This window comes from Rhea americana, unplaced genomic scaffold (genome assembly GCF_003343005.1).
Source record: "Rhea americana isolate MKP2758 unplaced genomic scaffold, rheAme1 scaffold_346, whole genome shotgun sequence".
In the NCBI taxonomy this organism is placed as follows: Eukaryota; Metazoa; Chordata; class Aves; order Rheiformes; family Rheidae; genus Rhea; species Rhea americana.
This window is the reverse complement of record NW_028186475.1, coordinates 523,693-545,064: the sequence shown is the minus strand read 5'-3', so window position 1 is coordinate 545,064 and position 21,372 is coordinate 523,693. Positions and strand designations below refer to the sequence as shown.

At 51.8% G+C, this 21,372-nt stretch overlaps 1 protein-coding gene across 2 annotated transcripts in view; it reads left to right on the top strand.

Annotated features, from left to right (window-relative positions):
• Positions 1-21,372, top strand: part of SETD1B (SET domain containing 1B, histone lysine methyltransferase) — a 54,625-nt gene that overhangs the window by 10,903 nt on the left and 22,350 nt on the right. For both annotated transcript variants that reach the window (XM_085311655.1, XM_085311654.1), the window contains exon 6: positions 19,337-20,104. In XM_085311655.1, coding sequence (XP_085167781.1) covers positions 19,337-20,104 — 768 coding nt within the window. The remainder of the gene's footprint in view (positions 1-19,336; positions 20,105-21,372) is intronic.

Sequence of the window (21,372 nt, the reverse complement as noted above, 5' to 3'; positions counted from 1 at the left end):
TCCTTTTTCCTTTAAAGAAAGGCTCTCCTGGCTTTCCTGTCTTTTGCTGAAGGAGGGGAGCTGAACAGTGACTTAACATAGGCTGAAATTTGAGCTGCAGCTTTCCAACTGAGTTAGAGAGGGGCATTGAGCCTGTTTGAGGGCTGGAAAGCTGAACCTCCGGCTTCAGCCTATTGTGATACCACTATTCAACTTTCAGTCCTTCAGAGAATCCTCCAGCGAAACAGAGGGAAGGSAGGCCCGAATGTTTCTGGTGACCGTGGCATGGGGAGTAGAGCAGAGATGATATATTAGAGTAGAGAGGCCTAATTAAGCATCATAAGGAAGCAATAAAGGGGCAGAGAGTTTGAACCAATATTTACTTCATATTTGCTTTTCAGGGGTCTGAGCAGGCCATGGGCTTGCTCTCTGGGTGTGTGCTCTAGCTGGGAAGATCTCAGGACTCTTAAGGACAGGAGCAAAATTGCAGGGAAGTTTTTTGCCTGAAACAACAGGAGCTTTTCAAGGACCTATTTCTGCTCCCATCAAAATGAGTAGGATTTTTGTCAATGATTGCTAATAGAGTAACATTTGTTCTATAGCTAACGTGCTATCAAATCGTCAGGCAAGTTAACAAACCCAGACTTGCCGTAAGTAAAGAAGATAGAGCCAAGCCCCAGTAATTGCACTGATTTCTCATGCAAGACCCCGGAGTTTGATTACAAGATCCGGTATGATACTCCTAAGCCAGAGCTTGGCAGGGAGTTTGGGTGTGGGAGAGGAAGGGCTGTGCATCTGTCTGCAACACCTAACTCCGACTAATCTCCCAGCAGTGATTATGGTCTGCAGAGAAAGTCCTGCTAAGCTTTGCGGAGGCACGAGCACGGAGAGTGAGGTGTGGGCAGTGCGAGGTAAGGGGGGGAAAGGATCCCGTACAAACAACGCCGCCTTGCCAGCCTGGGAGACAGGGCAGAGAGGGGTTCTCAAGACAAAAGCTGGCAATGAAGAAAACTAGTAGACTTACATTGTTTTTTTAGTGAATATTTTGAGGGTAGCAATATACAAACTTTCTTTACTAGGTTGCTGAGAGATAACAAGGAAGGAATTATGATTTCTTTTTCATAGCTCTTTCTGTGCTATTTCAAAAGTGTAAAGRTTAAGTAAGTACCGCTTGACGTTTTGACATCCCATTTGAGCCAGGTCTTGTTTTTGCTTGGCCTGTTACAGGAAGAGGCCCTGCCTGCGTGTGTTGGGGAGGGTGGCAGGATTATAGCAAGGTACTTGATTGTAAATTGATGATGCCTTTCGTGTTTCAGCTTATTAAATGTTTGTGTGTAGTAGGAAAACCATATGATTGACAGTGGTATTTTTTGCAGATTTATGAAGACAAAAATATTAAAAAACAGGGACTAACAAATGCCTGTCTTCCCAATGGCTTAGATAAGCACATAGTTACTGTGGTGGGAAGGGTGCCATAAAATGCATAAAAATAAAGATCCTGAAACATGAATGAAGTGCAAGCACTTCTGCTGATACTTTCTGGGAGCGTTGGCAAAAGTTTKGGGGAGAAAATTGGGAGCTACACAGCACAGAGCAGCACTAACAACATCTGAAAGCCCCTGCTGCCCCCAGCACCCGTTAGCGCCACTCGATGCTTTTGCTGCCGTGCAGGATGCTGAGGTGCTGCTTGCAGGACGCCGTCGATGTCTTTGTGACAAGCTGTGCTTACGCAGCAGATCCTTTCTCCGTTACCCTGGAAGGATTTCTGAACYACACTTACAATTAAGCGTAGTGTCCATGAGCCGGCAATGTGCCCTTGTGGCCAGGAAGGCCAGTGGTATCCTGGGGTGCACTGGGAAGAGTGTTGCCAGCAGGTCGAGGGAGGTGATCTCCCTACCTCTACTCAGCCCTGGTGAGGCCATATCTAGAGTACTGTGTCCAATTCTGGGCTCCCCAGTACGAGCTACTGGAGACAGTCCAGCATAAGGTTATGAAGATGATTAGGAGGACTGGAGCATCTCTCCTATGAGGAAAGGCTGTGAGAGAAGAGAAGACTGAGAGGGGATCTTATCAATGYCTACAAATACCTTAAGGGGAGTGGGGCCATCAAGAGGATAGGGACAGACTCTTTTCAGTGGTACCCAGTGACAAGACAAGTTTCTGTTTCAGGCAGAAACTGAAACATGGGAAAGTCCATCTGAACATGAGGAAAAACATTTTTCCTGTGTGGTTGAYSGAGCACTGGAACAGGCTGCCCAGAGAGGTTGTGGAGTCTCCTTCTCTGGTGATACTTAAAACCCACCTGGATGTGATCATGTGCACTGCGCTCTAGGTGACCCTGCTGGAGWAGGGGGACTGGACTAGATGATCTCCAGAGGTCCCTTCCAACCTTCACCATTCTGTGGTAGGTGAGGTGGGTTGGACTTGTCCGTGTAGCGCAGCTCTGCTGAAGTCCCTGGGTTACGTCTGGGCTGACTCTGCACTTTGCGTTGGCRTAGCTTTGGGTTCTTGTGTGGTCACGCCTGGAACTGGAAGAAGTTTCTGTCCAAGCGTCATGCTGTCCTTGCGGGGTCCTCGCAGGAAGTGTTGACAATCTTCTCAAGGCTCAGCATCTCTTGTTGCTGTATCCCTGTGCAGACCTGACTGTGGTTTGTGAACGAGGAAATGAGTCCGCTTTCCTCCAGAGCTAGGCTCAACCTGCGCTAGTGTGAGTGCCAGTGAGAAAGCAGCGGCACTGGCAGCGCCGGGCACCTGAGGAGGTTTCTCTGCCAGTAGCCCCCGTTGCCCCCGTTGCGGTCACTGCCCCGTGAGCTCGCTGGGCCGGGCAGGCTGCGCCTGCTCCAGGCTCCCGTGCGTGATTTTGCAGGGTGGGACGTGGTGCAGGGCTCCTCACACATTGCCAGCCCGTTAAATGGGGCCCCCCAAAGACGAACCCGAGCCCACGCTGCYGAGGGAGGGTGTTGCAGGGCTGCAAGGTGCAGAAGTGATTTATTCCAGGTAAATGTGCAGTAAGGTTGAGAATGTAGAGGCAGGAAATTTGATACTTTGGTTTCCACAGAAACTGTGCAAGAGCCCTTCTGTCTATAAGTAGCTGTTATGTATGTATAATATATATGGCTACACCTGGGACCCAATTTACAGTTAGTGGGATCCATCGTTCCTGGAGGGAAGCAGGGAGGAGTAGATGTGGGGAGCGGTTGCTGTGAATTTATTTTTTTTAATTGAGAAAAGGAGGGAAAAAAAAGAATCCTCTGAGAGCTGTGTCTTATGCCCAATCTCACAAACGCTTTTTCAAATTTTCCTGCCTCTGGAGCTCTTGTGAATGCAATCATGCCTGACAGAACTGGTTCCTAATGGAAACTCAAGACATAGGTGTATGTTGTGACTGCGAATTTCCAGCAATGCAGCCAGCCAATGCCCGGGCAGCGCCGGTCGGGATGGCTGCTCCGCTCCGGTGCGTGAGTTGTGTCTGTTGGGCTGAACCTGCAGTTTGAGCAGGAGAGAGCGAGCRGCTTGGACCACAGGTTCTGCTCTGCTCTTTCCTTAACGCACCAAAGCGGCAGTGGGAAAAACCAGAAGCTGCTTTAAACACAACATTAAGTTTGACTCTTTGGAGACCTTGTGGATCTGTTTAGTCTAAGCACATGGTTCTGCTTGGAAAACTCTYGCTTTGGGACAGGCCCTGAGGCCTCGAAGGCCGCGTGTGCGGGGTCCCGAGCGGCTGGGAGGGCGTCCGCGCGCGGACGTGGCAGAGGCTGGTTTACCCCGGCTCCCGGCGGGCTCTGGGCCGGCCCCCGCGTTACGGGGCTGCCGAGGCTGCGCGCAGGGAGCCTGCAGGCACCTGCGCCCCTTTGCTCCCGCAGGATTCGCGCCTCCAGACTGCTGTGGAAATACAGGCTGTTACTTAATGTCCTTTCAGAGCTCGTGCTGGAAGACCACAAGCAGGGTCTGCTTCCTCGTAGGTCTGATTCATCTACCACGTGACAGCCTGTTATTCCTACCAAAATTTATGTGAAGCAGAGAACTCGGTCAGCGTTTGCAGAGCTGTATCTGGCTCAGACTCCAGTTTGACTCTCGGAGGGGCTCGCGAGACTGGGGCTAGCCGAAGAGAGGGCCTGGCCGGCGCCCCGTGCGCACTACGGGAGACGGAGAGAGCTAACGAACCCAGGGTCACTATCTTCCAGTCACTTTTTGGAGGAAAACCGTATAGGAGTCGCCAGGCGTTCCTGGTGGTATGCGGTGTCATACATGCATGCTCACAGGGGGAAGGACTACACTGAGAAATATTTTACTGTTCATGGTTTGGAGTTTTTTTTGATACCTAACTACCTTAGAAGAGTGAGGGAGCGTATGTCTTGTCGGTAACAGAGCTAGAAATGGTGAAATGCTCTGGAGTGTAACTGAAAAATAGAAAGCAGGCTGTGGTTGGGAGGCTGAGTGCTTCTTCCACTCTCTCGTCTCAGGCCAGGACTTTGAGGCTTTTACATTTTGCATATCTAACAGAAATGACATTGCCACCCCTTTTTATAAATCACTATTGCTGATTATGCTCTTGCCACTGGTTCGGTTCTTTCTTTGTTTTACCACCGCTGACCTTGTACATTTTCAGCTCCTGCTGGCCTGGGTGTATAGAACTAAATTACTTGTTAGTAAGTAGGAACACTATTTATTTCGTATTTGTGAAACCTGTAGGTGTTCTGGTGCTTTGGAAGCTTAGGTCCAAGCTGCAGTATTTAACTCTATCATATAGTTCGTGGAGGAATAAGCTTTGCAAGTCTGAGCTCTGCAGACCGTTAGCGCTTGGAGAGCTTTTGGCACCTCCTTTTGCTGGATTTGGAGTTCTTCCTGTTCTTTTCATCACAGGATGATGATACTGAACGTTCAAATGTCATAAATGCAGGTGGTGAAGCCTCACATTCAAGTGACATATTTTTCTTCATAGTTTTTCCCATATTTTATCATTCTAGCTGCACTTTGYGTTTGATGGTTGTGCAAAGTGACCGAGGGAATGCAGGCGAGTTACTGTACGGCAGCGTGTGTCGCAACACGCGGTGACACTGAGAAAATGTGCCAGCRTGTTAGGTAATCAGCAGAAATATTGAGAAAATAATTGCTATTAACATATTGTGCTGGCAGTTGCCAGAAGAGCACTAATTTCTGGGTCTGATTTTGAAGAAAACGGAGCAGCCGCTGTGCTCGCCRCGCTGTGCGAGAGGCACAGAGCAGTGAACAGAGAAGCGCTTATTCAAATTGCTGTCGGCTGCTGCCTTTCCTGGAGTCCTCTAAATAGACTCAGTTCATCAGCCGACCAGGCTTTGCATACGCGCTGGTTCGGAGTSCCATGACTTTGCACCCCCCTTCTGTTAAACTGAGCTTTCAGTTTGGGGTGCTTGTTTGTACCTAGGGAAGGCAAGGCAAAACTCAGAGCGAAACCGGCCGGTTCGTTAGCGCTGTGCGTCACCTACCTGCCCACGAGGGCTCCTTTGACCCAGACTCGTTACTGCTGGTTCGGGTTTTATTGTGAAACTGCAGTGCTTGCTTTTGGAAATGCCCATTCACCGTGACAGAAAGTTCTTGCTCAAATTTTTCGGCTCCTAAAATCAAGATTTTTGAAATAAGAAAAAATATCTTTTTTAAATATAGACTTAAAAAAAAAAAATCAGTTAATCTGCTAAGTGCTGAACTAAAGCCAGTGGCTGCTTTCAAAAGTTTCCAGCAGTGCAGACAGGCCTGAAGAGCTCAAGAAGTMCTAAAAACCAGCAAGATGGCAAGGGGGGGGTTTGACTTCCCCGCGCGCTGGARCAGGCCCGCTCCTGCGGGCGTTGCAGGAGCGTCGCCGCAGGAACCGGGCGGCAGAGGAAGTTGTTCGCGGCCGGGGCCTCGGCAATCGCGCCGCGCGTAGAGGGCACTGCGAGCCCCGCGCCGCGCCGGCGGCAGCCCGAGGAAACGAAACTGCTGCGCGAACGAGAGCTGGCAGCGTTTCGCCCGGTTTGGAGGCTTCCCTGCAGAAGGGATCAAACAGCTGTAGTAAAACTTCCCATTTCCACTCTTTGGGACTCTGCTGTTTGACGTAGGCGCTCGTCAGCGGGATTTGGATTTAGCGACTGCCCTGAACACGTTCGTTCTGCAGAGCGTGCCTTGATGTGGAGTTGCTGACCGCGTACTACGTGTAATTTATCATGCACCTTTGACCAGCTCACCTCCATTTTGCCCAGTATCTCTACCCGTATCAGGCAGCAAGTCAGGGAGAGAGTTAGGGAAAGGGCCCTGGGAATGGTGTGGAGGAGGAGGAGCCGGGGGGTCCCCGCAGCGACCCTGCTGGTCCTTCCCCTCCTTCCTCCCTTGCGTGCGTGTTCAGGCCTGCGAGGGGGTGTCCTCACCCGCCGCTGCCCTGCCCCGAGGAGCGCAGGGGCGGCTGGTCCCCAGGGCGAGGGGGGTGAGCGTGGTGCCGGTCGGGTGATGCGAAGGAAGCGGCTTGAAGCAGCCCTTTGCTGGCCTGGTCAAGCAGTCGGATGTCTGCTGCTTCCACAGATGCTGTGGAAATGAGTCACTTTCTTGTATCAAGACTTTTCCTGACCAAACGGCGCTCCGCAGCGGGGAGCGCGCCGCTTTGCGCTGCGGTCCGAGCGAGGCGTCCCGCGCGCTGAAGGCGTTCCCTTTGGAGTCCGCGCAGGGATTTCTGAAGTGGCTTTTTCACTTCTTTCAAACGGGCTTGTCATTCCGGGTGCCTAGTTTGTGTGTCCCAGCCGGAAAACTTTATTCATGGCCATGAAACAGGGCACTTTACCAGTCAGGTACATGCCACGGAGATGTGTGTAAAAGTGTGCTTTTTGCCAGGGGAATCTCTGAATTTGCTTGTTAGTRCAACGTCGGGTGGGATACATCTCCCGCATTATATTAGGAGAATGGTGACAGCAGACAGTTTTGCAAACCCRGGGCAGATCCGGGTCAGTGACAAGCAGGCGGGAGGACAGCATGGCTTTGRGGCAGGAGGCCGCTGGCCCTGGCAGAGTCTCGCTGCAGGACGGGACCTAACCCCCTGGTTGCTCTGAAATTCCCCCAGGAACTGCTGTGTTTTGGCCAGTCTGGGAGATTGCAGCCAGCACCCAGCTCTGCGCCTGGCCCCGTGGCAGGGAAACCAGAAATAAGCCGTGGTCGCTGCTCGGTTCCTTGTTCGCGCTCCTCCGCTTTTGGCAGTCTTGCTGCGTGACCCTGTCTTGGCCCTGCTCTGGGACGCCCTGCGAAAGGAGGGCAGCGGCGCAGAGCTGCCGTGGGAAAGTGTGTTTTGGCACGGCTGCTCCGGTCCCCGGCCCTCGTGGGGACCCCGGGAACCTCCGCAGCCCGGCTCAGCGGGCCGCGTATTGCTGTGGAGGGGGGAGAGAAGGGGGCKCTTACGGGGGCGCTTGCCCTGGGTTTTTAGGGTCGTCCACTGCRCAGTAGGTGCCGGCTCCACGTGGGCCTCTGCCTCAGCTCTGCAAGGGTTTGCAGAGATCTGCTTTCGGTGTCCAACTGAGGAAAATATGAGCATCAGTACGATGCCGTGTAAGRAAACAAACCCACGGCATCCAAAAGAGCAGTTTTTAATAGTCTCTGGACTTGTGAATTGGGATAGAGATTTTGCTAGGACAAGATTTTATTTAAATGGATATTGGGCTAGATTCATCCTTGTTACACCTCAGTTTRCCTAAGCTGCACCGTTGTTATGACCCAGTTTTGTATGTTGTGTTTCTGCCCTTTTAATTCATAAGTTTTTAAAGTTGTGGCATCAACACTATTGTAGAGTGTGACAGTGTTTAAGTGTAATATTGTCCCTGGTAAATGGGGCCTGTTGATTACAGTACGTGTTGTTGAGGAGTGCTGGGCARTCCTGCTGCTACTGTGCCGTTCTGGTGCTTCGAAAGGAGCTGGCGATAAACTGTCCTAAACAAAAAGATGTTACTCGAAAACCACGGAGCGGCTGTTCTTGAAGGGAAAGCTGCACAACTGCTCAAAAGAGGTGGTTGCACCTTTCAGCTGAAGCAAAGAGCGGGGGACAGGAACACATGAGCCGTGTTCAGTTACTCTTGTGGCCTTTCTCACAACGGTTTTGCTTAGCTTTTTGAATGAGTTACCTGCCTTTTCTGTCCAGAGAGGTTGTGGAGTCTCTTTCTCTAGAGATATTCAAACCCTRCTTGGATGCAGCCCTGTCTAACACACTCGAGGTGACCCTGCTTGAGCAGGGCGGTTGGACTAGGTAATCTCCAGAGATCCCTTCCAACCTCAACCATTCTGCGGTTCTGTGATTCAGGAGTTCATCTGTAGCTTCAGACTAATGAACTGATGTAATGGGAAAGCTATTTAAAAATAAGTAAATAAAAGCCATGTGATTTGGAAAGTGGTCTCTATCTGTGCATTGAAAACATACGTGGAAGAGAACGCCAACGTTGTTTGAAGGGAAGTTTCTGTACGGGTGAGACGAGGGTTGCRCTGCGTCAGCCTGGCATTGGGCAGGGTGGATGGACACGTTGCTGCTGTACCGTCATGTGCTTCTGCAGGGCTCTCCAGGCATTTGAATCATTTTAGCAAAGCTCTTTAAGTATTAAGTAAGCTGGAAAGTGTCACCAGCCTGAGAGTCAGAGCCAGAAGGTGGGGAGGAGGTGAGCCTGGCCCGGAGCAGCGTGCGCTTGCCTGGCGTTGTCCGTGCTGGGACCCGGCGCTGCCTGCGCGCACCTGGCCTTTCCTCGTGGGTGAGCGTCGGTGGTGAAACCTCCTCATGATTTTGGTGCAGGAGAAAACAGAAAGAGGCTTTGGACCAACTCGCACGTGAGCAAGGAGAAGGCCTATCTTTGCCTTTCTTTGGCTCCTGTTAGGGGGTTGTTTCTTCTAGATTACCAAAAAACTTCTGTATGATGTGAGCCTGTCTCGTGGTGCTGCCTTGAACGCCATGCAACAGCCCCGGCAGTGGTGGGGCGGGTGTTCGGCGGTTCTCCAGGGGCTCTCCGGCTCCTCTGAACCCGCGCAGCAGGACTTGACTGCAGAGCGGCTGCTGGGCCGTGGCGTTCTGTAATGCTTGTGGAGCTGCCCTCCACTAACGTGTCTAATCCGTTATAAACCCATCTATACCTCTGAGCTTTTGCAATATCCTGCAAGGTGCCCAATTGAATTCTGGAATTTATTTCTGGAATAAATGGGAAGAACGGACAGTGTTTCCTTGCATTTGTTTGTTTTCAACCTCCTGCTTGATAATTAGAGGACAAGTGGGGAAAGCAAGCAGCATAGTTTGGCTCTGTGTATTTTTTTTTTTATTTTTTTTTTTTTAATATTTTATGCCTGAGCAAATGGAAACGCCTCCCAGCGGTGGGGTATTTCCATTCTGGCAGTTTACAACAGTGGTGGTTGCACAATTTATTTTGCGTACAGTGAGGGTGGTTTAATTGAAGAAGTTTGATATCTTCTAGAAGTCCAAGAAAAGTCCGTGTCCTGCGCACAGATTATTTTCATTATTGCATCAGTCCGCAGCTGCCAGCCACGAGGGTCACGTTTCCCTCACCCGAGAGCAGTGGTATGGGGAAAAAGCTGCCGGCTGTGACAGCTTTCTCTCCCTGAGCAGGTTTTGGAGGCAGAACTTGAAGGTGTTTTTGGCTGTATATTGCTTTAGGCTTTGTATTAGAATGAGGAAGATATTTAATGTTTTAATAAGTATATTACATGCCTCAGTTCATGTGCAACCTGCTCGCTCCACACCTTTGGGAGAATAAAAGCTGAACTTGTTTGGAGAGAGCTGTTTTGGGCTACCCACATCAGCTGTGGCTCACAGGCTCCAGGGTTTTCTCGCAGGGGCAGAAACATTTGGGCCTCTTTTTTTTCCAGCCACATGAACAAACCAGGGCTGTACCCTAGAAATTCGAGCCAAGAGTGGCTCCAGCCCTGGGAGTGGGGAGAGAGGAGCCAGGCTCATCATTCGAACCCTCTCGAGAAGGAGAGTGAAAGCAGCTTCAGCATAGTCTTTGCACCTTGCTATGAGAGTCGACTGCTGCAAGCAGAAGAGCGTTAAAGGATGGTATCGATGGGTGATTAACGAAAGCTCTCCATTTTTTCATGTGCCAGTTGTCCTTCAAGACCTTCCCGATTCCTTGGTTTCTGATCTTGCTGCTGAGGAAGCTCCCCATCGTGCAGGCTGTGTTATGAGCACAGAGGTCTTATAAATTAAACTGCTGTTGCTTCTGACACTGGAAATGCAGAGTACCAAACGGGGCACTGAAAGTGCTGCCGTAACAGTAATGGCCACATGATTTCAGATACTCTGGGGTATAGTAGCAGTGCATAAAAGGGGCAAAAATATCAAATTAGCCYAGATCTGCTGATTAGAACTTGTTTAAATACAGTAGGTGTACAACCTATTCTTCAATAGGCTGTTATCAGCTGGGAAACTAGACTGTTTTTCAAGTTTATCTGCTTTCTTATCACTTCGTTGGTAGCAAAATCTGAATTCACCGCTCCCTTTGCCCTAAGGTTTAAGTATGAGAGTAAGCTCAAGGGATGGCATCTGAGCTCCTGCCTGGCACTAATCTGTAAGGTGTCCATGTACTCTACAAACTCAGAGTTACTGCACCCGTTTTCTTTCTTGTAGGTGGATTCTGATCTGATGTAGCCAGTTTCCTTCTTTATCGCTGACTGTAAAATACCTTCCGTCTTCTAGAGATGTTGGTACCTTTCTGTGCGCTGCTGTGCAGAACACGGGGCAGAGCCTTTTCAAAGCGCTTGGGGACAGAGTTCTCCATGTCTTGTGCAACTTCTCCCAAATTTCTTGKTTTTTTTTTCTTGCTTCTTTAGAGATGCTGTCTCAAACTCCAGATCTTTTGTGTGCGGACAAGCCTTAGAATCAAATCTGTTCATAATAGCTGAGATGGCAAAAGATGACAAAATGAAGCCTGTTGCCTGCTTGCTTTCTTCTTTCTTTTTTTAGAGAGACTGTTTAGTTCCTCTGTCTGTTGAATTTGTCTGGTTTGTTCCCAGGACTCTGAATCACTCCCAGAACCCGGTGTCTGAAAAGGGCTTTACCTGGGGTAAAGACAGGCTGACTTTATAAAAATCATCGGAAGAAGCAGAGAACGTTCCCTGACTAATTTATCCGCAGGGGGTGTTTTCTTGCCACTCTCCCATCCTTTTATGCATGACTTAGCTTCCCAGCCCACTAAAGCCTTTGAAGTTAGGTTGGAAATAGCTCTTCAGCTATCCCTCCCCCCAGCTGAAATAGGGAAACCAGAACAACCATTGCTATGGACAGTCCTGTTACATGGCTCCCCAGTGTTAACACCCATCTCTCCTTCCCTCCTTCCTCTTCCCTACTTCTTCTCCCCATGAAGAAACCTCTTTTTCATTTTTTTAACCCCCTACTTAAGACTTAATGGTTCCATGCAATGGTAAATCCAATTTTAGGGCATTTGGTACGTGATGGCAGCACTGTGGCTGCTGGACGCAGCCCCTGGCTTGGCACACGTGTGCTCTGCTGGCTCAGATTTGTTCCCATGCAGCCGAAGGGCAGGTGGCCGGGCAGGCTCTGTTCCTGCCGCCTGCCTCCGGGCTGGTTCTGTGCTGGGCGCTGGTTGAGCCCCATCTCCTACAGTCACTGTCTTCTGTGGTCTGGCTGGTTGGATGGTCACGTTTGACTGCTCACATCTGTGCTCGCGAGGTCTGGAGATTGCAGCCCCAACGTTAATGAGCGTGGAGCCCGAAGGAGGGTGTTTGCCCTCTCTTACTTTTCTTAGAGCTGTCCCTGTGGATGCTTAGGAGACTCTGGTATATGCTGGAAACCCAGGGGAAGTATTTGGCTCCTCCAAATATCCCTTCTTTRGCATTCTTGCCCGCTGAAGCAGCATCACCACATCATGTACTGCAAAGCCTGCCGTTCAGCGCTTCCTTTCCCCTTCCGAAGGAGGATGCCCCTGACTGAAACCATCGTTTTCTCTGGAGCTCTTGCAGAGCAAGCCGCTTGGCAAGTTGTTGCCCCCTTTACCAGTTCATCTCAATTCTTCATGCTTCCTGTTAAGGCAAATCTGGCAGTCATTTTCCTACGGGGTTAATTTGTGGCTCCGGGAATTGCCACGCTGGGAAGCTCGTGCCTCTTGAAAGTGCTGCTGAAGACTGAAGCATGGTGCTGTCTTGTCAATCTGAAAGGGCTGAACGCTGGTTGAGTCTTCTGCCTTTGGGACTGCAGTTCTCAAGTCTTCCTGGTTTTAGATCAGTGAAGACCTAATTACCTAGACCACTAATTGTGCTGGGCTTACTTCCCATCTCGATCCTCTTTGCTTCACGCAGACTTGTTCCTCCCTATATCCTTTGCTAAACCAAAGAAAGTCCTGGCTTCGGGAAGATGCTTAGAGGCTGGCTAAGGGGATGTTTCTTACTCCAGGGTCCATCTCAACTTTTGGAAAGAAAAATCCGTACCTGTAGTTGCTGGGGCTTCTGTTTACAGTTAAGTAAAAGTTAGCCTGAACCTCTCGTGTTCACTTGTTGCGCTTATTTTCCCCTATTTTTCCTTTCTCTGTGGACTGCTGTTGCGTGCCCTGTGTCCTATCGGCTGTCCTGGGGCTGGGCTTGAGGAAGTATGGATTTCAGCTACTACTCCATCCCTCTCTGGGGGAGCCCACGGTGCTATTTCGCTGTGCTGCAGGAGGAGGCAGAGGGTCGTCTCTGGGGTATGAGAAGGTGCCACCAAGCATCGAGAGCCATCTCGGGTGCTCGAGCTAGCCAGCGCCTGCGGGCCTGGTGGAGGCTGGCAGCGCGGTGCTGCACGGGCACGTGCCTGCCCACTGGGTACCGAGAGGCCGGGAGAGCCTCGTGGCTTCCAGCCCCTTCTCACGGCGTCTCCCTTGTGTGGGAGGCTCTAATTACAGTGCGGCCCCTGGGACCGGCACATCACGAGGCACAAACGAGCACCGTCGTGGCCTTGCTTTGCCCCTGCTGCCCGTGCCCAGGGACCGGCCTGCACTTCTGGAGAATCTTCCATCTGTCCTCTTGGGGTGTGAGGTATCAGCTGAGTTACCCCTGGGCATCAGAAGGAAGAGAAGGGAGTTGTATTTTTCCCCTCCCTCTCATCCAGGAAGATGCTGTTTGTTTACTGTGAGCCCTTGATTATTGCTGTCCCTTGCTTCACCCGTTGCACAGCCCTGTAGGTGTGGGGAGGATGCTCTGTGCCGAAGAAGTGCTGCAGATAAGCACCAGACCAAAACACAAGCTGAGCCAAGGCGGTCTATTTGTCAGGTAGGATATTGTCATCACTTAGAGCTTGAATTCTCTTTTTCAGGTAGGGAAAGATACTTTTGCAGGCAGCAATAAAGAAATCAGAACACCCAGGTGATTTCCTGCCTCCTCCACGAAATCCTTGCTCCATTGGCAGCTTGTCGTCTTGGTGTCTTTTAAACGGGACAAGGAAGTGAGTCCGTTGCCTTGGTCAGTCTGTTGTCATAAGACATAACTTGGCATTATGGTAGTGCAAATGCACCTGAAAACTACCCTGGTCCCAAAGAGCTGGTGATGACAAGCTCTGGTGACGGTAAGCGTGCTGGCAGCTCAGGAAAGAYGTGACTAAGCCACCCGAGCGCCCGGGGGGGAGGCAGCGACCACACTGTGGGAGCTGCCGCAGGCGCGAGCGGCAGCACGCTTAGCAAAGTACAAATATTTATTATAAACACGGCTCCGAGTCGGTCGCGTCCGTGCGCGGTGCCGCGAGCTGGGGTGGCCTGGCGCGGCCGCCCYGCCGCGGCACCGGGCTGAGCCAGCGCGGAGGCGGCTCGGGGGCACCGCTGCCCTTCGCTCCGCCCTGAAATTGGGGCGCCAGCGAGCTCCTCCGCAGCTGAATGAACGGAGCGATGCTCCCAGGCAGTCCCGGTGCTCCAGGTTGTAGATTTGGGACAGCAAAACGTATTTCACTGATAGCAGCGTGACTGGTGGTGTTCTCCGGGCTGAACTTGAATAGATTTGTAGTTCTCGTTTTAAAGGAGCTTCTCACGGAAATCGTGGCAGGCGGCCGCCCCGCGTCCTCAGGCTTCCCTGGGCGCTGCTGCGAGAGACGCAAGCATGAGAAACGCGAGTGGCAGGTTGGAAACGTCTGTTTCTCGAGAGCGTTCCCTGCAGGGGCAGTCGAGGAGGGTTGTGCTGTCACCCGCAGCTCGCAGCGTGCGGAGCCGGGGCCCTTCCGCGCGGCGAAGGCGAAGCGCGGGCAGCCCGGGCGCCGAGGCAGCGCGGCGGAGGAGGCAGCGCTGGCCGGAGGAGCCGCAGGGGCTGGAGCCTGGGCTTGCCCTCGTTGGCAACTTGCTGGGCGACCTCGGTCACTCCGTTGRCTTCTCTCTGCCTCTCTTCCCTCCCCAGGGGAGGGTTTTTCTTTCCCCACTTTTTTGTAAATATGGATCAGACTTCCTCACTTGCAAATTTTTTAGACCCGTAATCCAAAAACAAGCGGTGACAATTTAGCCGCCTGTGGGGTTATGATATTTTTTTTTCTCCCAGAAGCAATCCTGATTTTAGTTCTAGCTTTGCTGGAAAGCTCCCTCTTCGCTTTTGGAACGGCCGAGGTTGGTAGTGTGTAGATGTGGAGCCTTCGGAGTTTTAGGGGTTAAGGAGTGGTTTTTACTCCCAGTGGTGCCATTCACCAGGGAGTGCTGCTGAAGGCAGGTTGTTACTTAAATATCTCRCAGAAGAATATTGGAATTGACAAATATAACGTCATTCGAAGATTATGTTTTGCATTCACCTCGACACTTACAAAATCCTTAAAATAGTTGCTCAGTTTTTTCTTTTTCCTGAGATCTTACCACAAAGTGAAACTCAGCAGAACAGTTTATTTCCCAAGCGCGTTGCTGCAGGRGAAAGTTAACTGGTTCCTGCTCTCCCTTTTCCTTCGCTGTGTTTTCTGTGCGTGCGGTTGCAGCGGGCTGGAAGCCTTGCTACGCCTCGCGAGYGCGGGATGCTTCGCTTCGCCGGCGCGACGGAGCCTGCGTCGCGCTGAACGCCCTTGGGCCTGTCTTGCGCCGCTTTGGCGCGCCGGGGCTCGGCTAGGGTATGGCGGAGTAGTCGCTACGTTCGGTGATACAGGGTGCCCACCCCAAATACAGCTAACTTGGTGCCAAAATATTCTAGCTCTTGCTGAATGCTGCGTATGGCTCCGAGGTAAGAGCAGCACTCCGCTTGCAGCAGCTTGCTGCCCCCTCGCTGTCCCGGCTGATTGGGCATGAGATCTCGGGACGTTCCCCCCGGTTAACTCCAGAGGCTCTGCCCGTGCTAAAATAAAACGCACGAGTGTGAAATACGGCAGTCAGCGGTTTGGATGAACGGCGACTGAGGCCGTTTATAAGTAGCTATGCCGACCTGAGTCTCTCCCAACAAATTTGCATCGTTGAAACACCTTTGGAAAACGTGTCGTGCACATAATTAAATACCTGTTTTGCTAACTCTTAATTAAATTAGTGCAAAGTGAGGATGGCAGCGCAAATTAATTTAGTTGCAAACGGCTTTTCTCTCAGTGGGCTGAAGGGAGGCTTTCCAAAGGCTTTGTACCGGCTGCCCTCGCAAGTGCGCAGGTGAACTCCAGGGCCGGCTGACACAGGGTTGTGACGCTGATGGAAATGACATCCTCGCTGTGCTGCGTATGCTGGGTATCAGCTCGCTCTTTATTATTTGTTACTTTGTTTTGTTTTGTAAAAACAAGTGGAAGGCCAGCAAAAAGGCAGCCTCTTTGGGAAGGTAGTAKAGCTACTTTTTGGCTTTAACCTGAGACATACTTGCTAGCAAGCACAGTCAATTCAGAAAGGTGAATGAAAAGGAATTGGTATAACAGAAGATATTTCTATGTCTCCCCTTGATTTTTGCTTTTGCAGCTTGATCTCTCTCACTCAGTTGGTGCCTGTGTTTCTCCCCCTTGGATACAACTTTTCTGTAGTGGCTCATCCTCTTTAAAGAAAGTTAAAAGAGATGAATATTTAAAGATGTCTCCTTCTAGATGTTCTTTTGGTGTGACCTCTTTCCTAACCTTGTGTATTCTTTTTTTCTTCTGCCTTTTCCACCTTTTTCTCCCTACAGCTTAAACTCTTTGTCTCTCCTTTTCCACCTTGCTCAGGATCAACTTGGAGCACAGGTTGCRTTTGGTGTGCAAGGGCAGGTGAGGTGTCAACCCCAATGATCTCAGATCTGGGGCTTCTGTTGTTGCTTCCTGCAGACCCTGCTGGGCACCGGAAGCGTTTAAAAAACCATCTTCCAAAAATGCTAGGTGTTGCTTTAGCAGTTCTCCTTTCAGTAAGAATAAATGCACATATGATTGAGGAAAGCTACTGGGCACTAGAACATGGAGTCTGGCTAATCCTGCCAGCTCTCGATGATTTCAGGAACAGCTTTTCCTACCTGACCTTTCCTTGAAGAGGAAGAAACCAACCTCATTCATGAGGCAGGATTGCTGGTACTGAGGCTGTGACTAAAGGGACCCTCTGAGAGCTGGCCCGTATGGAGCRGGCTCCAGGCTCTGGGCAGACCCACGCACGTCTCCTAAAGCCAGACTGGCTGAACTGGGCTGCTCCAGGCTGCTGGTGCCCCCGGCGAGGGAGGGCACGTTGGCRTGGACAGGGACCTTGGGGCTGGTGTCACAGGCTGAGCAGAGACCAGGCCTCAGTGGTGGCCTAGTCCTGGGCGAGCCATGGGATCCTGCAGGAGGGCCCYGGGTTCAGAGGGGTGTCTGGCTGAGGACACAAGAGTCCCCCGTTGCTCCTGGTGCTGGTGCCCCCCGAGGCTTCACGGGGTGCCTCTCCTCCAGGCCTCGTCAGGATGCCGTGCGTGCAGAACACGAAGCCAGTTGTGTCTGTGATCAGTGGCCTCAAATGCTCCTGGCTTCCTGTCCAGCGCCAATGCTGAGCAGTGTCCAGCTCTTGTGATTGGAGCGAGTGCTTTCACCGGGGTGTTTTGTGTTCATCTGCTGAGAACGGGGTCTGTTTTGCAGGAAACTTCTTTACACCTGCCCCAGTCTCCCAGTTTGCTCTTCCTTTGCCGCTCGCACTGGAGCTGCCCTTCCTTCCCCGGCACCCTTGGTGCGTGCTGCGGCTGGGGAGAGGACGCAGGGTCCGAGACCCGTCGGAAACGCCAGGTAGCGTGTGGTGGAGAGCTCGTGGAGGGAAGGATAAAATGCAGCTCTGAAAAGACTCAAGTTCAGTGGGTTATTATTTGTACTTCTCCTTTTTCAGCTGTTCATTTCAGGGTTTATAAAGCGGTCCTGAGAGCGCCGGCCTGCACGCAGGGCTGCAGCGAAGCACCTCGCCAGCCCGGGCAGAGCCTCTCCGCCGCCCTTGGTTGCGGCGGGGCAGAGCGGCGCTCCGGGCAGCGCTGGCCCACGCGGGCCTGCGCGTTCTGCCGCTCCGCAGCGCGGAGCTGTGGTTCCCCGTGCTGCGCCGGGCGATTTGGGCGTCTTCAGACCACGGAGATCRCGAGCGGCTTTTGGAGGCGGTTGAGATGGCACCGGCTCGCGCTGCAGCAGGGGAAGGCAGGGCAGCCTGGACGAGGGAGGTGCCAGGCCTGGAGGGTTTGCGGAGCCGCTGTTGCCGACGTTGTGCTCAGCCTGCTCTCTGGTGGCAGCTGCTGTAGCAGAGATGACCTTTGCTAAAATGTGAAGCATTTGGTTTGGCTTGGCTAGTTGTGGTTGCTCAGTTCGTACAGCTGCAGTTCACAGCRTTGCCATCAGCTCAGCTGCTCCTGCTTCACTCCCTTACCCTCTGYGAAATTCCCACGTTAAAAATCAAATTGCAGCAGCTTCAGGAAGAGAACTGCCAGCCAAACCTGCTTTGCCTGTGYGGGTTCTCCAGTGGCTGGTAAAGACTGAACTCTATTGCCTGTTTCTTTCAGATCAGGAAGACTAGTAGGAAGGCAGGTAGAAGAGGCATCTCCTGGCCCAAAACATGGAAAAACTAAACATCTTTGAGCTCTTCAGTGAAATTTGGTTAAAATCAGCCAGCAGGTTCCAAAAACATTGCCAGGATTGAGACACCACCAGGCACTTAAAAMGACCACTTGGATTTCCTCGGCTGGGCTAGGGATGGCGGCACGCAGAGCGCGCAGGAGCGCTCCGGTGGAAGTGGGGCCGCCGCTGCTGTCCTCTGCCCTCCCTGCGTCGGTGGAGGCAAGATGCTCTGCATTTCGATCCGCTGGTGGCAGCGTGCAGGCTGTTTGCCCAGCTTTTCTGGCGCAAGGCTGTTGCGAGGAAGGAAGCCCCCTGTAAGTCCTTTGAAGGACGCAGGCGAGCCGCGCTCGTCGCGTGCCCGGGAGAGGGGCTGTGAYGAGTGCTTCTGCTTCTCAGTCCTGCAAACACCCAGGGGGCCGGTCCGCTCTGTCACAGGGCTGGTGGGTTTTGCCATCTTTAGCTAGAAAAAGGAAGTTTTCTTCTAACAACGCCTGAGGGATGTGACAGCCATACACGAGCTTTCTTTGTGCTGGGGAGGTCTTCAGACCTCACGTGCCCATACAGTAGAGGTGCAGCTGTGGCAACTCGGTGTATATTGGGGATGGAGCTGGCTGATAAAGCCATCGCGTTGTGCTAAACCTAATCGGGCAGCTTTGAGACTTTTGAGCAAGCAGGCACCTTCTGTTTTAATCCAGTTTCCATCTCTTTGATGCTGGAGGTAGGACGTCTGTTTTGCATTTTGYATAACCCTATAGTTGCATTTTTCATGGCTAGTGAAGTACTCGTTTTGCTTAGGAGTGTGGCATGTGCTGTGTCTTTGAATCCCAGCATTTATGAGAGGGAAAACCTGTGAAAAATAAAGGCAATTTAAGCAGATTCAGAGTTCTTTTTTTTTCCAGTGTGAATTGCTTTGGCCTGGATGAGACGAGTCTTAGTAGTGGCAACCATTGTTGTGAACCCACAAATAGAGGTTAAATGTTGACAGCAAATGAGCCAGGGATTATAATTTTAAAAAGACGAGAATTCTTTCTTTGTGCATGGTGAAATTAAAGAATAAAATGGCATGGTGTAATGCACCTGTCAGTATTAGATGTAAATAAGAGACAGTATGTATGCAGTGAGAGACGTTTGGATTGGGTGTATTTCTCTGAGCCTGGCAGCAGTGTCTTATATTCCGTAGCAGCAGAGGGTTTTGTTCAGCTGGTACTGATGCTCTTTTAGAAAGCCTTTACCTCGCTGCTTCCTGAGGTCTAACGTGRCACAGAACAGCTTCAATAGGCACCAGCTGCTCTGTGGGCCCTGTCTTTTCAGAGCATCACTTGCTTTTCTCTGCTCCCAATTAAAATGTGTGTTAAACTTAGCTTTTGTTTGAAGCAGCCAGCGTAATGGTATTTAATGTAAAAGGAATGTGCTCCTCACCTTTCCCTMTTTCTTTTGTCCCAGGGTCAGCATTCTTCAGGGGAGGACATGGAAATCTCTGACGACGAGACGAATCCTGCGCCCATCACCAGTGCAGAATGTGCCAAAACCATTGTGGTGAACTCCTCCGTCAGCAACACGGCTGTGATGGCTCCGTCGATCCCCATGCCCCCGCCAGGATTTCCCCCCCTGCCGCCTCCGCCACCTCCACAGCCAGGCTTCCCGATGCCTCCGCCGCTGCCTCCACCACCCCCGCCCACGCACCCCGCCGTCACCGTCCCTCCGCCTCCTCTACCTGCACCCCCTGGGGTCCCTCCGCCTCACATCTTGCCTCCACTTCCTCCGTTCCACCCCGGCATGTTCCCCGTCATGCAAGTGGATATGATAAGTGTCCTGGGTAACCAGTGGGGTGGCATGCCGATGTCCTTCCAGATGCAAACTCAGATGCTGAGTCGCATGATGCAGGGACAAAACACGTACCAGTATCCGCCTTTCATGGGGGGCCGGATGCAGTTTTTGAATCTTCCACCCTACCGCCCCTTCTCAATGGGAGCAGCGCTTGGTCGTGGACAGCAGTGGCCACCGCTGCCCAAGTTTGACCCCTCGGTTCCACCGCCGGGTTATGAGCCGAAGAAGGAGGATCCCCACAAAGCTACTGTGGATGGAGTCCTCCTGGTCATAGTGAAGGAACTAAAGGCAATCATGAAAAGGGACCTGAACCGGAAGATGGTTGAAGTGGTAGCATTTCGGGCGTTTGATGACTGGTGGGACAAGAAGGAACGTCTGGCAAAGGTAGGCTTTCGTTTACTCGGTGCCTCTGGGTGCAGGGGAGAACTGACTGTGGCCAGGGCATGGGTAAGCAGGGCTCTAAAATTGAATTAAGCCCTCTCCTCCGGTGTTAGAGTAATTAAAATAGAAGCAAAAAATAAAGCCATAGAATAGCTTTGCTATGAGGAACCTCATTGCTTGAGGCTGCTAAAATTACCTGGGAGGCACGTATGTCGTTGACCCACAGGTGTTGGTTGGAAAACTCTTTTTGACTCAAGACAGGTGTAACAGGCCATAGTGGGAGGCACCAGGCCTATGTAAGCGGACTCTACCTGAGTAAATCGGTAGTRTTTATTATCTCTTAGGAAAAGCTGTCCTTTTGTAAGCCTTCCCCCGGCCTCACCACTTCCCCAGAGCCCTGCTCCGGGAGCAGGCTGCAGGGACTCCCAAGTCAGCCCAGTCGGAGCTGGCAGGTTCCGGCTGCGTTTGGCAGGAGTTTCTCGCCTGGGGCTGGTCTCCGTGCCGGAGAGCGGTGGCAGGAGTGTGCTGGAAGCAGCAGCCCGCAGGCYATAAATACATGCCGAATACTGTCGCTGCAGGCACCCACTTCGAGACAGGTTAGCACCTGTGTRTGAAACCTGGCCTATTTCTGTGGTGTATTTTGTGTGGCCTTGYGTATCCAGGCACTTCCCGCGGGTGTTACCGCCAGAGCAGACACGGCCTGGGAATTTGATTTGCTTCTTCCTATTCAGCAAAGAGAGGCCCCCACAGTCSTGTCAGCTGAGCTGGGTACGAGGAGCTATGGTAGTGATTCTAGTGAATTAAAAGATTAAACTCTGTTAACACGGAGATGACCTGATTTACCAGTTTACTGGGACTGTCTCACTGAACTGTTGTGTACAGTGTGTGCAACAGAGGTGCCCTGCGCGGAGCAGCCTCTGAGTGTGTGCTTGGAGCTGTAGCTCCTCGCTCAGCAGTTACTGGTGCTGTCCTAATGGTCCCAGGACCTCCTTCGCTTTACTGTTACCCCATGGCGCTGGTTTAAGTGTGGAAGAAGCACTTTGTTCTCAATGTAGTCCCTCCGTTTTGGGGTGGATTTCCTCGTCATGCCCCCCAGCTTTGGAGCCCTCCTCGGGGCAGTCCCTTTTTCTGCCAGGGACTGAGCACGTCTCGCACCTTGGTTGCTCGCTTCCCGGGTGCTCGCTCGCCGCAAGGGTCTTGCAGAGCACATTTGCTCTCCGTGCCCCGTCGCTGGAGCTGATCTGCGTGTCTGCTCCGCTCGTCTCCGGCTG